This window comes from Dermacentor andersoni, chromosome 3 (genome assembly GCF_023375885.2).
Source record: "Dermacentor andersoni chromosome 3, qqDerAnde1_hic_scaffold, whole genome shotgun sequence".
In the NCBI taxonomy this organism is placed as follows: domain Eukaryota; kingdom Metazoa; phylum Arthropoda; class Arachnida; order Ixodida; family Ixodidae; genus Dermacentor; species Dermacentor andersoni.
The window spans coordinates 84959630-84975645 of NC_092816.1; the positions used below are offsets into that span (position 1 = coordinate 84959630).

General features: G+C 42.8%; 2 protein-coding genes across 3 annotated transcripts in view; both read right to left on the reverse strand.

The window, feature by feature from the left end:
• The window catches only part of LOC126544040 (ceramide-1-phosphate transfer protein), a 40840-nt gene extending 38359 nt beyond the window's left edge, over positions 1-2481 (reverse strand). Inside the window, exon 1 of one of the 2 annotated variants that reach the window (XM_055061233.2) lies at positions 2174-2481. In XM_055061233.2, the coding sequence (XP_054917208.1) occupies positions 2174-2283 (110 nt within the window). In that variant the 5' untranslated portion in view covers positions 2284-2481. The remainder of the gene's footprint in view (positions 1-2173) is intronic. The other variant, XM_050191233.3, reaches the window with a different exon arrangement.
• A 4055-nt stretch (positions 2482-6536) lies between these two features.
• Positions 6537-15222, reverse strand: LOC126544033 (EEF1A lysine methyltransferase 4-like). Its single transcript, XM_050191222.3, has 3 exons — positions 14118-15222; positions 13572-13855; positions 6537-11385 (listed from the first exon to the last, which is right to left on the reverse strand). The coding sequence occupies exons 1-3, from the start codon at positions 14284-14286 to the stop codon at positions 11101-11103; spliced, it is 738 nt and encodes a 245-aa protein (XP_050047179.1). The 5' UTR covers positions 14287-15222; the 3' UTR covers positions 6537-11100.
• Positions 15223-16016: the final 794 nt, after the last annotated feature.

Here is a 16016-nt window from a genome sequence, read left to right on the forward strand (position 1 = left end):
GATAGCCAATCTGAGACACTTGGTCGGAGTAGTAATTTACACCATATTAACTCAAGTACACTGTGCAATAAATGATTTTACCATGCTGTCATTTAACCAGAAGGCACTGCTCTGCATGCCCATGCACCAGTGGGTTGATGTCTTAAGTTTTTACCGATTCAGGTAAGAAACAATCAATTTCCTGAAATTGTTATTGTAGTTTCATAATCGCCCTATATGAACGTTGAATGAATAAGTTAACATGAGTTCTGGGAACATAAAACTAATGTTTTGTAATGGATGTGGTGTTCTACTATGTAGGCTGTTTAGGTTGTCGTGCAGCTCTAGGTGGCAGCAAATCAGCCTGCATGACAACATCACTGAGGATGAGCATCTATGTTAAATGCATGCATACCTTCAAGTGAAGCTTAAATTCTGAGCATGAGCTCTGATACCGCTGCTAATGCTCTTGCAAAATGTGCATCCTGCTCTCATCTTGACTGCGTCACACAAAAGAAACAGCAATATACGTGAATCCAAGATATCATTCTGACAATTATTAGCCATGCTTCCCTCTTCAGTGGATAGTTCTAGAAAATAAGCTCACTATTGGTGCAGGAGACGTTGCCAATCACCCAAATTTGGCAGTTGTGCTCACCTCAGTGTAGTGTTACTTTGTGTTGTCATGGGAGCGTTTTTTCAGTAACTTCAGAAGCAGGTTCAGCCACATTTTAGTTCTGTATATCTAGTGTGAAATTCTTTCAGTAGCATGTTTTAAGGCCCATGAACAAAGGCCACAAGACTAATTATTCTCTATAAAGGGAAATGCCTCGTGTCTCTCTCAAGCTGACAGAGCATATACTGTCTAAAATAATTATGACGATAGTTTTTAGTCTTGACTTTCTTGTTTCTCTCTTTGGAGGTGGTCTGACACTCGCTAGTCATTTAAGTTGTAAAGTGCATAGTTTCTAGGTTGTGCTGCATTCTGCACATTGTTCATTGTGTCACATAGAATATTGTCACATAGAATAAGTACTGATTAGCGTTATTTGCTAGCCTTCAGAGACTGGCCGTTTTCATGCGTGTTGTAATATGAGTCTCTGGTATGCAGTATCAGAAATACAGATACTGACAAACATCTTGTCATATGCACCTTGGTACAGAAAGAAGACAGACAAAGAATAACTTATGATAGTATCTAGTTATACATGTATCTTCAACTGTCCCCAGCATTGCTGCGCCCAAGCACTTTTCAGGCCTAAAAAAACTAACACCACAGTTGGCGCTGTGCAGGTCTAACTACGAATACTCAGGATGCGTGCACGATACCAGCTCAGCAGCACATACTTCTTTTTTTCAAATAAAGTTGCAACGTTAAAGCATTGAAAATGAATAACCGAGTAAGCCACTTCACATCCCCCTACACACAGATAAAAGCTGCCAATGCATTACCACAATGTTGTCAATGGTTGTGAGCTTTCTGGGGCACTTTGGTAACTCCAATTTTAATTATTAACGCCGAGAATTTCCCTTTCGTAACCAGGTCTATGGCCCTGAATCGGATAGGTGGCATGGTTAAGTGGGTTTGACGGCTCTGTACAACAATAATATGCCGACTTGACAGTGTAATGAGGCAGTCGCTTGAGCTAAAATGCAAACAACTATCTGAACTAAAAGCGCATCGCTGATCAATGCAGTACGCGGTGCGCGTGACGGACCATTTCATCGTGACACCCCAGCTGGCTGAACTGCGAACACACATATACAGGTGCGCCGAGCCGCGTGATCGCAAGCCATCAAGGCCAATATTGTGCACGGGACGCAATGAATGAGGGCGCAAAACCTCGGTATGCGATATTTCCATTCAGGAACGACAGCCGTCACCGAAAGCGAACAACGCCCAAACCGGGGCGCATCCATAATTTCGCATCCTGAAACGACTCAGCCTACAGGGAACTACTGAGAGTGCGATATCACAACCGCTTGGCAAACGCATCTCGAAACTGCGATTACGTAAAGATAGCAATATCAACGCCAGATTGCTGACGGCGCCCGTTTTTGAGGAAAATGAAGGTTATAGGTCAAAAACGGGACGACGTGATCGGCACCTCCTGGACAACTAGCCATCTGCAATACAAATATTAACTAAATGTAAGCGCTTGCGAGAAGCCAGCTGTGCGACCATGCAACTCACTTGGACAGCTCTCTGTAGGCCAAAATGTAGGAATCCATGTCAAGGTCGTCTTCATCTTCCAAGCAACTCTGCAGGTTCTCTATAACTACTTTGAGGCTGAACACTGACATTGAAAGACCTGAGATAGAGTGCCAGTGAGGCGAAAGTAAACGCGATTTGAGCGGCGGCTCCCGAATTGAAGTGAGCAGATCGCGGGCAAAAATAAAAGTACACAAAAATAATGAGCACCCATTGTTGCCGCGTCTGAACTTTGTTCGTGCCAAATTAAAGTAAAATCCTAGTTTCGGTTTCTTTGCCAAGCGCAGCAAATGAAGCCCACTGAAGAGCTTTCTCCCCGAGTAAAATCGGAACATTCTTTGTGAGTGCGGCACGGCCTAGGAGATCGCGCGCAGGCTTTGCTCCGGCCGCGCTGACGCCTGCGGAAGCGAACGTAGAAGACACACCATCCACGCGCACTTTCTCTGCTTTCTCGCGTAAGATTTGCACAGCCAAAGAGCAGCCCCAAGACCATCCAAATGCGCTGAAGGTTTTCACAGCGCGTTTATGCAGGCTGAACTTAGGACGGATAACACAGCACCTTCCCAGTTTTCTGCACAATATGTGGCATGAGAGCAGAGATTCTCGTCCATAGTGCGTTATTTTAATTTTGAGAGTCCACTTCTTCGCAGTGCAAGAAAATGCCGACGTGGGAAATAAGTGATGCGTTAATTTTTGGCCTACAGCAAACACATTCTCGCCACTTTCTGGAATGTGACGTTGTCTTCAGTGGGTGCAATGCCCGGTTAGTGATCGTTCAATCACATCCTGCAGCGATTCATAAAAATGTCGTTTACTACTATAAACAGCAAGCAAACATTTATGGACAAGTAAGCTTCACCGCAGTAGATAAAATGAACAATAACATACCGGCACCTCCAGCGAGCACCTTCATGGTTACTGTTGCTTATGCAAGGCACTAAATAATCATGCGTTTACACTTGTACAATTCTCGCTTCCCTTCCTCGCAATACACTACACGCTTTACCACATTATACAACTGCATAGGGGTGAAGCAATTGAAGCAGGCCAGAAATGCATGTATGGGCCTTGTGCATTACGGTTATCAAAACCGTCCTTTTTCAATGCAGAGGCCAATGTTGACCACAACTAGTGCGACCATCGCCTACATCTCCGACTTCGTGGCAAAGGCGCTGTTGAAGAGCAGAGGATGCGCAGCTTTCTCCCTATCCTTGACTAGGCAAACACATCTTCAGCTTTTAGGGCTGATTAGCTTAGCCACATGAGCCTGAATGAACCATGAGCCCCAAGCCTGAATTTGTTGTGCTGTTAGCTGCAGCTACAAAAGAATTTGATATTGTTCTAACACACATTTGAAACAGATGTGCGCACAGGATACTTGCAGACCTCTATTTTCCTTAATTAGAGAAGTGCCCCCTATTTATGCGCCTTTATGTAAAACGCCACATTGAAAGTACAGTGTTCACAGTAACTCACAAATTGCTGTGCAGAAGGAGCAAAGATCGGCATAACTGTGACCGAGAGGACACATGCATATTGATATGCGTCTGCTCAGAAGCGAAGGTATTCAAAATCAGTACACTAAAGCACACGAAAAAACTTTTATGCTCAGTCTACATTTTGTAGTATAGCAAATGAAAATACCCAACTTGGAGGATTAAATATGTACGCTCATAGGCAAATAATTCCAAGGTGAAGTGTGCACACATGCAAATGGCATCCCAGCTCAGGTGCAGCTCCTTTGCAGACGACACCAACATTGTGTGTTCTGCTGCAGGTGTTTGAGTGCTATTGCCTGCCGAGTGCTGCAGTCTCATAGCTGAATGGAGTGAGAAATTATAGATTATACAATATTAATTTATGAGTATAGGTAGCTACCATCCAGACAAGCATTACTGTGGGAGAGCTAACTTTAAAGAGTAATAATTAAAAGGTTAATTACACAAAACACATAACTATAGTAGCAAATTTTCTACATGTCTGCTTATGGCACATGGTTTATCTCATCTGCAAAATATATGTCGACATTTTAAAGCTTGTTACAATGTCAGCTCAGATGCCTCGCAAACATCAAAAGTATAAATAATGGTAGATATTAAACCAGCTTGGGACAGCAGTCTGAAAATAGCCTCAAAGATTGAGAAAACATATCTGCACTCCCAGGCATTCCGAGACAGAATGGATTTGGTTCAGTGATTGCATGCTACAGCCTAAGATATTTAAGTACACACGAAGCACTTTGCAGTGCACGGGTTATGGTTGCAATTTTTTGCAGTAGAGTGCGCTTAATGTCGTGAAATGGGCTTTCATATCACAGTCAAGTAAACAGGGTTAAAAAATTTAAGAATCAATTGTGGTTCCATCCCAACTGCTTTCCTAGCATAACGTAGTGCGACTGTAGTGTTTGCAGGAAGTTTCTGTAGGTGGATCAACACAACATCCTACTACATGCCCTGTTGTGGTACACGAAGTGCACAGACAAACGCAAGCACCGAAACCAGCCAGCAAGTCATTCAAAGCCGTCAAACCAGCTCAGAGACTGGTAATCATGCATCTATAGTATGCAAATTTCTAGGAACATGAAGAAGACTTGCAGAGTTATTCTGTTTGTACAAAACATAGCCTATGTACTGGGAGCTTGTGCATGTAAAAAACTAAATTAATTTGAGTATATATTGACATATATTCTTCTACCATGTGCAAAAACCGATGCATGACCCCTTTGAAACCAATAAAGAGGAAGCATCGTAATGCTGTTTTCTTAAACACAATTCTGCGCATGTAATTAATCACTGGTTACATATCAATACACATAATTATCCAATGAACAATAATCAAATGTGTCATATCGATTCACCAAGGTACAGCGCATAACATAATAAACAACCGCACCTCACAAATTGGACTCGTCAAGCACAGAACAGAAACACAACTAACATGACATGCCAGCCCATGATCAATAAAAGCAACTGCTGAGATGCCAGTTGCAAATGAAAACATGTGCCATTGCGCCATGGCATGTAAGGAACAGACAAATTCCCTGCATTACTCTGATGTTTTTAGTGCACTAGCATTACAAGTATCAAAGTGGAAAAAATGTGTAAACTAACAGTTGCACATCACTCCTCAAGAAGGCAGGATGTGTGTCAAGTGAGCTCCTGAACAACAGTCTGCAATGCGGTGAACACAGTTTAAATCATGGATCCGGGACATCAAAGAGGTGCAACGTAATACTAACGCATTTTTTTCACACCTAATGCTAAATTGCAACTGAAGTTTGTTTTTTACTCCCCCACTAAGCACTCGGCTGGTTTCCAGCAGCCATAGCAATTTTCTTTTACTTGCACATATGAGTGGTTGGCAGTTGGCAGGACAATCAACGCTGTTATCTTGACAATGCTTTCTGAGTTGTGAGATCTAAGAGGGTGAACTGGCCCTTCCTCTTATTTTATACGCACATCTTTAGAAAATCTGGAATTCTGCAACGATTTGTGCTTTTTTAAATGGCCAACTATCTCCTCATGGAACACAAAATGGTGCATATTCTTCAGGTTAGCTTGTAAACCAGTTTGCCGTAAATTTGTAGATAATATATAGTTATTTTAATTATTTATTAAGGGCCCATTCAGGTACCACATAGGGGGATGGAAAAGGTCAAGCATAAGTGCTATGTGTACAATATAAATGACAGGAAGAAATCAAATACAAGAAGAAGAACTATCTTAACACTGAATAGAGATAAAGGTGTGCATTGTTGGCCAATCACTGCTGCAGTCATTTTCACAAGCTTGTTAAAAGAGTAGCAACAACATTCTTTAATGTAGCACCATCAATCCAGGTGCGTGTTTCATGCATTTGTTCAATAGCTCTTACTTCCTACTTTATGCCATTGCGATACGCCAATGTTCTATCATAGAGATGTTTTCTGTTCCATTTTCATAAGATGCACAATTTTGGCACCGACCCCACCCCTCACAGATAGTTAACTCAATGTCCTCACCACTGGTGTTTTCCTGTTTGTACTGGCAATCCTGTTTGTACCGAAGGTACGAATGCCACCCACCACCTGGACATCAGCGCTACTAAAACACTGTACAGCATATGTACAGTCAAGCACCTCTACAGCAAATGACTTGTATAATGAAGGAATAATTCTGTCCCAGTTCTATTGTGAGCGGCGCAGGACCTTTGCAACATAGTGACCTGTATAACAAATGATTTCGGTGGGCCCAACCACTTCGTTATAAAGGCATTCCACTGTATATGTGAATTCATACACATTCCCGCGCAGAGTTCTGAATAGGGCCAGGCAGTAATTTGAGTAGGCAAAAAGGGGGCTGTACAATTTTGTGGTGGTCCAAGTTTCGAGGTTTATTAATGTCCAACAGCACCAGTTGGCGGGATGGCCTTCTTAAGCGTTGCAGACAACTGTCCATACAAGCAGGTATCACAGCGACAGAGAAAAGGAACTTATTCCTCTTCTTTCCAGACAATGAGCACCCATGAAAAGAAATTAAACAGTGCTAAGAACAGCAAATGCATAAATACAATGAGAAGGAAAAGGGGGGAAAGCAAACAAGGCAAAGCAATGCACAGCTTAAGAGCTCACAAGGTGGAAATGCTACAAAGGAAGTTATATGTAGCAGGCAGTATGTAAAAACGCTACAGGTGTGCAAATATTTGTGAAGGCGAAACGTACCATCAGCCCAGACTGAAATATGAACAAGAAATCAGAACACCTGTTACACATAATTCCTTGGAAGTATGACATGACACCGTCGCCACTTTCTATGCATGAAATATAGCACGAAGTGTATGTTTTGAAGTCCAAATTAAACCAGTGTTACCGATGCAGGTGAGCAATGGAATAATGCATTGGAGCAGTGTGGAATTGTTCACATTTGAATTCGTGCTGATAGTGCAAGACTGAGAGAGTGAAAGGTCAAAAATAAACACATTCAAGAGAAGAGGTGCAGACACGCAGCTGAAGCATGCCATGGGAGGCTCTACATCTGTGTGCTCACAGCAGATTCTCCCCAATTATCGGACAACAACGCCACATTTTGCCATATTGTGGTTTTCAGGCCAAGCAATAGATTACATATTTTTTCTTTGTGCCACACATATGCGTAGCTAATCTCATTTCCAACAAAATGCATCCCTGGCAAGTGTAATTTCTCTGCTGCTACAATGGACAAATTAGGTAATGCAATAAGATGGCTTAAAGAGAAAGACATAATCTGCAAGAGGCTGTGATAAATTATGTAACATTTCTTACGCTAAATGAAACTACCTTCAAACATCACCAGACTTTAAGGCTGACTTTAATGGCCCTCGTGAATGTGACACTGCTTACTCCTAGCCCACGACTGCTGTATGGCCAAAGTCCATGATCTTATTTCCGCAACAATAGGGGCATTTTGTGGTGTGGGCTGTAAATTTCTGGTAAATTTCTGTAAATTTTCTGGTGTGGACACTGTAAATGCAAGTGCATTTACAGTGTCCCAACGCCACCAACAGTGATGGCAGCCGACACCATTTATGACAGCTGCCCCATTGCTTTCAGTCTTTAATGTGATTCAGCGTGTCAATTTTCATAACTTGCAACAGTTTAGTGAATCGTGTTTAGAATTGTAGTGGACGTGCTTTATGATGTGGTTTCTTCATAGCTACACCCATAGAAACAGCCTTTCGGTTGAATCAGCAACGTCTGTTTGCAATGAGAATAAACTTGCTACACAAGAAGGGCATAGGCTGAGTTCACATTCTATCCCTGATGTGCTGTAAGTTTGTATAAAAGGACAGCATTGTACAAAACGGTAGTGACTGGCTCTGATGCAAGAAGATTACAGTGTACGAAGTTGAAGAAAAGTGCGGAATGTTTCGTTTGACAGTGCCAATAATGCAGGAGAGAACACGGTGAAAGAAACACAATCCAGTAACTCCTTAATCCCTACAAACTGCAACTGTGAGCCAGTGACACACGAACAAATTTACTCTCGGAAAACATCAGAGCACTCTAGCGCCATTTGAAGAACCCCTCGATACTTCCGAATGATGGGCTCAACATCAAGCATGGCGTTTTTTGACTATGCACGCAATGTAGACAGTGCATCACATTGCTGTAGCTGCCAGTTCTAGTTTTGTCTATCATGCAGCTTGCGGCAGTTAGCAAAGTGTGTCAGCAGATGCGATTATATTTATTGTCATCCCCTTCGAAACGGGGCGGTGACAAATAGTCACCTGGCTAATTGTGAAAGAAGCCAGCGAATACACGCAGAATTGCCGCGCGACTGGCCGCTCGAGGTGCTTTGCACGTATTCGCTGGCTTCTTCCAAGCTTGCAAAAATACTTTTATGTGCAGCATGCATTGAGCAACAGAAAGCTGTATCAGGAGTTTCTCATGTTGCTCTGCAATTTTCGAATTGAAAGTTTACATCGGATTATAATAATTGAGAGTCGATGAATTAAGACTAATTAACTAATAAGGAATAATGCAATAAGTAATCTGAATATCTCCAAGCGACGGCAAACAACATTACCTTAGTTTTGTACAGCTGGGTGGCATTTAACATTTTTAGTTAAGCGAAACACCCTGTATAGTAGTGTACAGTTACCCATGCCTGTAACAACTCCCGTTTTCTTTCCTGCTTTTTTTCCCACGAATACTCTAAATGTCACTTGCTTATGTCGACCACTGACCAATTAATGCTTCAATACACTTTGAATCCCTGCACTTGAGGTAGGTCGAAGTTTCCTACGGCTCTTTCTGGTTGCATATCTTTGCATTCCATTACGATGGTCTACGTCGTTTCCAGACTTTTGTTGCAGCAGACACCTGCCTCGACCTGTTGCCAATATTTCCTCCAGTATGTTTCTGACCACAGGCAGCCAGCTCAGGCCTCAAATAGCAAGTCACTGTCCTTTGCGTTAGCGTACAGATTCCCCTCCCGATTTTTTTCTTGTCGATCGCTGTCCCCAGTGCCATCAATTGGCAAGCAGTGCACGCAACACATAACCAGTTAAAGGTACAAGTGGTACAACTGCAAGCTCCGAAAACTATTCAATGCAGAGAGATATTGCTCATTTTGAGACATTTTCTTATGTTGGAGGACAACTAAACGGCACAGAAGTATTATCTCTTGGTTGCGTGATATGGCCATGCCGTAGTGGTTAGCATACTCAACTTGAACCTCCATAATTTCTACTTCGATTCCGAGTGTGTCATGTTATGTCATGCCGTGCTTCAACTAAAGTGCAATGAACAAGCAAACAAGACTGGCCTAGTTTCTAGACTATATCTGATGTTTCCAGTAAAAGGAAAGCTTACAATTTAATCGTGCACCAGGAATGACAACAGAATATAGCAACATGCGCAACTTCTTGCACAGCCATGCACTATAAAAACTTCATAAACTTCAGTATAACAACACACACATGCACAAAAATAAACATATATTTAGATCGTATTTTTTTTTTTCTTGGTAATGCATATTACGTTGCAGGCTGAACTCCTGGCCACAGCAGTCACATTTCATGAGGTAGAATGGCTAAAATGCTCAAGTGCTTATATTTTATGTGCATAATGAAGAACAATGCTCGCACATTCCAGCAGGTTAAAAATTGATCCCCAAGACCTCCACACGTTGTTCCTCACAGTCCACTGTGTAGCTCTGGCAGAAAACAACCTGGCACTTTCAGCCTCTTGGTTACCACTTCGTCAACGTTAGATGAAGGCACTAAATTATGCACTAAAAGATGGCACAAGTATGAGAAAACATGAGTGCACGAAAGACACTGGATGTGGAAAAGAAACACACCACACACGCTTTTCAAGCCACCCTTTTCTATGTCCAGTGTCTTTCTTGGGCTCTTAACTTTTCAAATACTGCATTACCCTCTCCCACCTATCCATCCTGTGGCATAAAAACATGGCATCGAAACAAGACAGAACAAAAAGAAAAAGAAAGCTCATTGCACCTTCCAGTGTCTTCATCGTGAAGTCACGATGCCCAAGAAAGCGTGCTTTGCACACATGAAGAATTGTAAGGTTTAGCTGCCCATGACAAGGAACACTAAAGAAACAACTCTACATTAGTTTGTACTATGAAGTATTCGTATGAAACTCTTATTTTTACTCATTTGACTGAAAAAATTTTCATTATTAATGGAGGAAATCAAACTTACAATCATTAAAAGTTCACTCAAATCCCCCGCTGCCAGTGTGGGCATCACGGATTTGAAGATTTCCCACATTCAAGGCCAATTTTGCGCAATAACGTTCTCAAGACTTGCTAGGCAGAGTCCTTTCTGGTTTCTTTACACTGAAATGTAGTCCATCCTTACCGAAAAACTAAAGGCTGTCAAAATCCGTGATGTCAAAGAGGGCTAGTGTCAAAACTTCAGAGTGGCACCTGTCACTCATTTTTCATTCCTCCATATTTTCTGACTAACCAAGCCTCTTCTCAGAGTAAGGGTGGTCACTATGCTATTGCAACAGCGTATTTTAATAACACAGTGTAACTTTAGTGTTCCTCCAAGCAGAGTGGCATGAGCATGACGAAGGATAAAAAGTATGCAACACATACTAGTGAATAACGCAATGAGAAACATTAGACATTTTCCTCTTCTGGAATACAGCAGACACTTTTTTTGACAACACAGAATGAAACAAAGTGACACATGCCTTCTGTGTTGTAAAAAAAAGTGTCTGCTGTGTTCCAGAAAACTACGACCCAACCATCTTGGCCAAGAGCCATCGTATATAAAAGAGCAATTTTCAGCTTCAATATTGCATCTTTGCCCTGAAGCACTTGCCTGAGTGTTGACAGTGTTAAACGCCTTTCCCACAAATTCCGGTCCTAGATAAAAGCTACAAATCCTTTAAAGAGCTAATTTTTTTCCTAGTGTCAGGAGGCTAAGATTTTCAAAAGGAAGTCCTCATTTTCAGGTTCACTGCTTTGGCTAGTGGTGGAATTACGACGGAAGACAGGCAAATGGTAACAGCTTGTGGCATCCAATGATAGTTCTTGGCCCTTGGTCATGATGTAGCAGAAGTAGTGGAAGCTGGTGCCAAACTTGAATGTGTCGAGAGACCAGTCGAACTGCATGTCGGCATAGAGCGGGCTTCGGAAATGAGGCTGTGCAAATGTGATGGAGATGAAGCGGCCACCTCTATGCAACACACGGCTGATCTGCAATAGAAGAATAAGAAAAGCGTAGGCATGTGAAGAAACGATATCCTCATCTAGCCAGCTGTCACAATTTTTGCAACCTACCAAACCTGAGCTCATAAATCTGAACTGGATGCCTAAGTGAGAGAAAGGAAGATGTTTGCCCTAGGCACGTACCCAGGGGCACCCTCACCCCCACTTCACCTACACCACCACTCCTCACACACCTTCCTAAAATGCTGACAAATCAATCTTGAGACTTGACAGCTATTTGGTGGTTAACATTTTGCTGCCTTTTTCCCTCCTTTTGGATGGTGGTAGTTATCAGCATCTCCTGGGTGTGAAAGCCAGTTTTCTTATCGATTCAGTGCCCGCACAATTAACTTGAGATTCGTTCAATTGTCACCACCTATTGCAATGGTCACGCCCATCGCTGCTGCTTCGTTAGTTCAACCTTTGTTTAGACTGATCCAGGGACCAGGAAAGGGATTCAGTTCGTAGTGAGCTGGTCTGTATGCTCGTGGAACAACTTGTGGCCAGAGAAAACGCCAGTTGCGTTAAACTTTTCCTTTTGATTTATTATTTCCTGGAGTGACGGCTCGCCGCGACGCTGGCAGATCCTCAGAACCATGTGCCCGTGATACGAGTTAGATAAGGTAGAAAATAAAATAATGCGAAACAGTGTCAATAATCAAACCCTGCAATAACTGTTAAACCTATGGGAATATTAATGTCACTCATTACCTCGTCTAGTACTTCCCTAATTGTACAGCACTTTTCGTGCAAAACTGGCAACTGAAAACAAGAGTCGCAAGGAGTTCAGAATTAGCTGATCTACTAAGGGAGGGAGCCGAGGCAACAGTCAAACAGGAAGGAAAAGCAAAAATTAAGAAAGTTAACCGTTGTTTATGAAAATATTTATGGATCAACATCATTTTATTTAAAAAGGAAGTAGTGAAAACGCTGCCGGAAGTGGAGAATGATTCCGTGCGTTTTGAATGATGCTTCTACAGTGATCAGTCGAGCCTCCTGACGCAGCCACCTTTCTGCTGTGTTTATGTGGGTGTTTTTCTAACCTTCCGTGGTGGGTGCAGTACATTAAAAAAAATTTAATTATTGGGTTTTACGTGCCAAAACCACTGGTGCAGTACATCTAGAACTGCGGCGTCCAGCGCTCTACGCGGTCGTATGGGAGCGGTGGCCACACACTGTTACGCAACTTCCCAAATAACAATACGAGTCGGTCTTGGCACTTGGTAGAGCGGTAAATGAGGGATACAAAAGAACTGATCGTTCCGCAAATATATATTTCTCTCACTGTTCCACAGCAAATTAAAAAAACGCTACCAGATATCTTTATTTTACACTTTCACTTGTTTACTTGTTCTTGGCAGTGTTCTTCCTTCGCTTCTTTCCTGTGCAAGTCCATTTGATGTAGTCGCTTGTTTGTCAAGTAAAGGAGAAGTGGATCTGACAGGCATATGTATGAGGCACACCATAATGTTATTTCTCTTTTTTGGGTTTACGCGTGTTTATGGCAAATGGTGGGCATTATTCGCATTTGTACTAGTGAAAGCACCCCCCTCCCCTTCATTTGCATGGAAAAGTTACCTTGGGTTGCCCCCCCCAAAAAAAAAATCCTGGGTATGTGCCTGGTTTGTCCTGTTGTTTTCTCTTGTCTCATCTTCTCAGCGCTATTAAGGCACACATGCATTCAAACAAACTCGGCCAATTTTCAGTTCATTTAAGAGAGAGGAAGTCTTACTTTGACATCATGTCTACTCATCTGACAAAAGTATGCCAGGGTGTCATCATCTCTGACCCAATAAACAATGCCCTGCACATGTTTCCAACAAGGGCAAAACACAAGAAGCTCGCACAGCAACATCAATTCAGATGCACAAATAACAGATGTCACCTTTGTGACACTGACTCCTTCGCAAGCTACACACACAGAACAGAAACAGGGCCACTAACGCGACTATCTTGAAGCGCGACATGTGTCCGGATTGGCAACTCGGACCTTGTTATGGACAGCTGCTGTCCTTTTTTCCTGCCTTGTGTTTCAAATAAATGCCAGTCATTAATTCGAGATCCATTCATTCGGTGTTGTTTCTCTGTGTTTGTTTCCCTGCCCTTTTACGCTAGCGCAAGAATCGTGGAACCTCGCTAATTATAGCTCATGTTTCAAGCACTGAATGCCTTACCTCACTTAGGACTTTCGTCACCATCACTCTGGTTGGCTCCGAAATATTCCATGGGTCCTTTTCTTTTACCATCATGGAATCAATAGTGGCCTTTTCGATGACAACATCAAACGAGCCATCTGGAAACTGAAGGTGTGTGGCATCCATGACGTGCCACTTCATCTGGGCGCAGTCACTGCAGTGTGATGACATGTTGTTGATCACAACGTGAGAGTAGTCAATGTTTTCAATGTTCCTAAAGCCATCCTTGTACAGCAGCTCACTAAGAGGACTATTTCCGCAACCTGAAATGAAAGAGAACACCAAAGATATAAGGGAAAGGGAGCGGGGAAGAGCACAGAGAAAGGAAACCCGCAATACATCGTGTTTATGCGAGACTGTATTCGATAATCGGTGTTCAACTGGAATCGCTACAAACGATCACAAACCGAAACAAGTCAGTCATGGGGGTGCACATGCAGCTCGATTGGTTCCAACTCATCACCGCAGTGTTACATCGATTACATGCGAAACACCGCAGCTCGTAAATTAGACCAGACAGCTCACCTAACATGAGTATCCGGTCGGTATTTTGGACATGCTGCTTGATGAGATGGGCATACGTATGGTACGGAAGCAGCCAGTCGTACGTGTCCTCATTCCGATACCTGTCATCCCAGTAAGCGACGTCACAGTAGCGTGCGTTCTCTTTTGGAATAACCGCTACGCTATTCATGATGCTTCCCTATACTTCAACGTCAAACACAACACACCAAGTCTTCTGAGTGGAATGTGCCAGGTCTAAGCAACAGTCAACACTCCACTTGCAGCGTACACGCACTACACGTGCTGCAAACCACCAAAACCACCGGGAAAACACACGTGGACGCGTGAGTTCAAAGAGTTCGGAGAGAATAGACAACTCTTGTAAGGACTCCATATTTCGCTGAGTTAGCGCATTACGTGAACATTTTCGCTTTTAGAAGTTATCAGTCGCAAGCGTGGTGATTAGAAGTAGTAGCAAAGATCAACACGCATATAAAATGTACAGTCATATAAATTGAGGGGCCCCTGAACGCTTTTAATTTTGGAGAGACCGCTTTGTTTGTTCCCGACACCAACGTGCCCAATTTTGTATAGCCTCCAAGAGTACCAACGCAACCATCCTTTGTTTTGCATTAAAAAAAAAACTCAGTCAATGTTTTTATTTATTTATTTTTATGCGTAAGTTTTAGTTTCTGTGATTTTTTTATTGCATTGGTGCGCTTTGGAATCTCGAAGGCCACGCTTTAGGGTTTTCTTGTGTTTGCTACTCTCAAAAGAGGGCACGACAGTACATATCATACAGAGGGAGTGTCGGTGCACGCAATTTGAGCTGCTTAGAACCATAGAAATTTCGTTTCAAGCTAGTTTTTATAGAGTGCCTAGAGTATACTAGTTTCAAGCTATCGAGATCGATCGAGTAACGAATTCGTCAACCTGCCATGCGCGAGCCCATGTTGCTCGTGTTATCTGGATTACTAGTGGCGGCGCAGTCTAAAAAAATGCCGATGAAGAATTCGATTGAATGCAGCCATTTCGCTTTCCCTCCATTCTTCTTTCTAGGCAAATGTATAGGATATGACTCGTGACTTTTTGAGTCATTTGAGTCATTTCACGCCAAATGGCTGCTGGCTGGGTGCTGCTGGTGTCTTAAAGGGACACTAAAGGTTACTATGAAGTCAAGTTAAAGTGATAAAGCAATGCTCTAAAACGTAGGCGTCAATATAATCGCGAACAGAGCTTTAGTAACCGAGAAATTGAGGTAAATGCATGACACGATTTGAGACCCCCCAGCGACAGTCCGGTACTAGCCCGATTACGAAGGCACTCCTCATCATAGTTTATGTCACTAGTACTCAACCGCTCGTATTAAAAAGATAATTTTATTAGGTTATAAGTCGGAATAAAATGCTACTTGTCTACTTCTATTCGATTCTAAGAAAAAAAAAAACATTTTGACGTTACGCTTGAGTGGTATGGGTGGTCGAAAGGTTTCGTTCTCGCTCGACTCTGCGCCGGGCGCGCTTTGGAGTTTCAGTTGTTTCGTTATCGCGTCGTGCTGCGCTGGTTCTGCTGGTTCACAAAACTTGCATTTAGAACAAACAGCGAGAATGCCACGTCCATGTGATGTCATGGGATGCGCGAACGGTCCGCTGAACTTGGCCAATGGCAGTTGCAGCGAAGAATCCAACTTTACTTATCACTGTGTGCTAACGAGTGAACCTCTCCGTTCGAAGTGGTTAAGTGCCCTACCTCTGCCACAGCGCGTTGGCAAAGAGCCGAAAAATCGCACAGTGTGCTCGCCGCACTTTTGTCCAGAGGATTACGAGTTCAACGCCGACTTCACTGAAGTCGTGTGGAGCGCCTTTCAAAGCAATGCTTTCCCGTAGCGCTGTTCCGTCGGTCTTGCCTGCATTCTCCGAA

What these genes read in the sequence shown, in the direction of transcription:
- LOC126544033 (XM_050191222.3), bottom strand. Translation starts at nt 14,286, where the DNA reads ATGAATAGCGTAGCGGTTATTCCAAAAGAGAACGCACGCTACTGTGAC. An exon ending in CGACCGGATACTCATGTTAG is followed by an intron (nt 13,856 to 14,117) that starts GTGAGCTGTCTG and finishes CTTTCATTTCAG; the next exon opens with GTTGCGGAAATAGTCCTCTT. An exon ending in TGACGAAAGTCCTAAGTGAG is followed by an intron (nt 11,386 to 13,571) that starts GTAAGGCATTCA and finishes CTTCTATTGCAG; the next exon opens with ATCAGCCGTGTGTTGCATAG.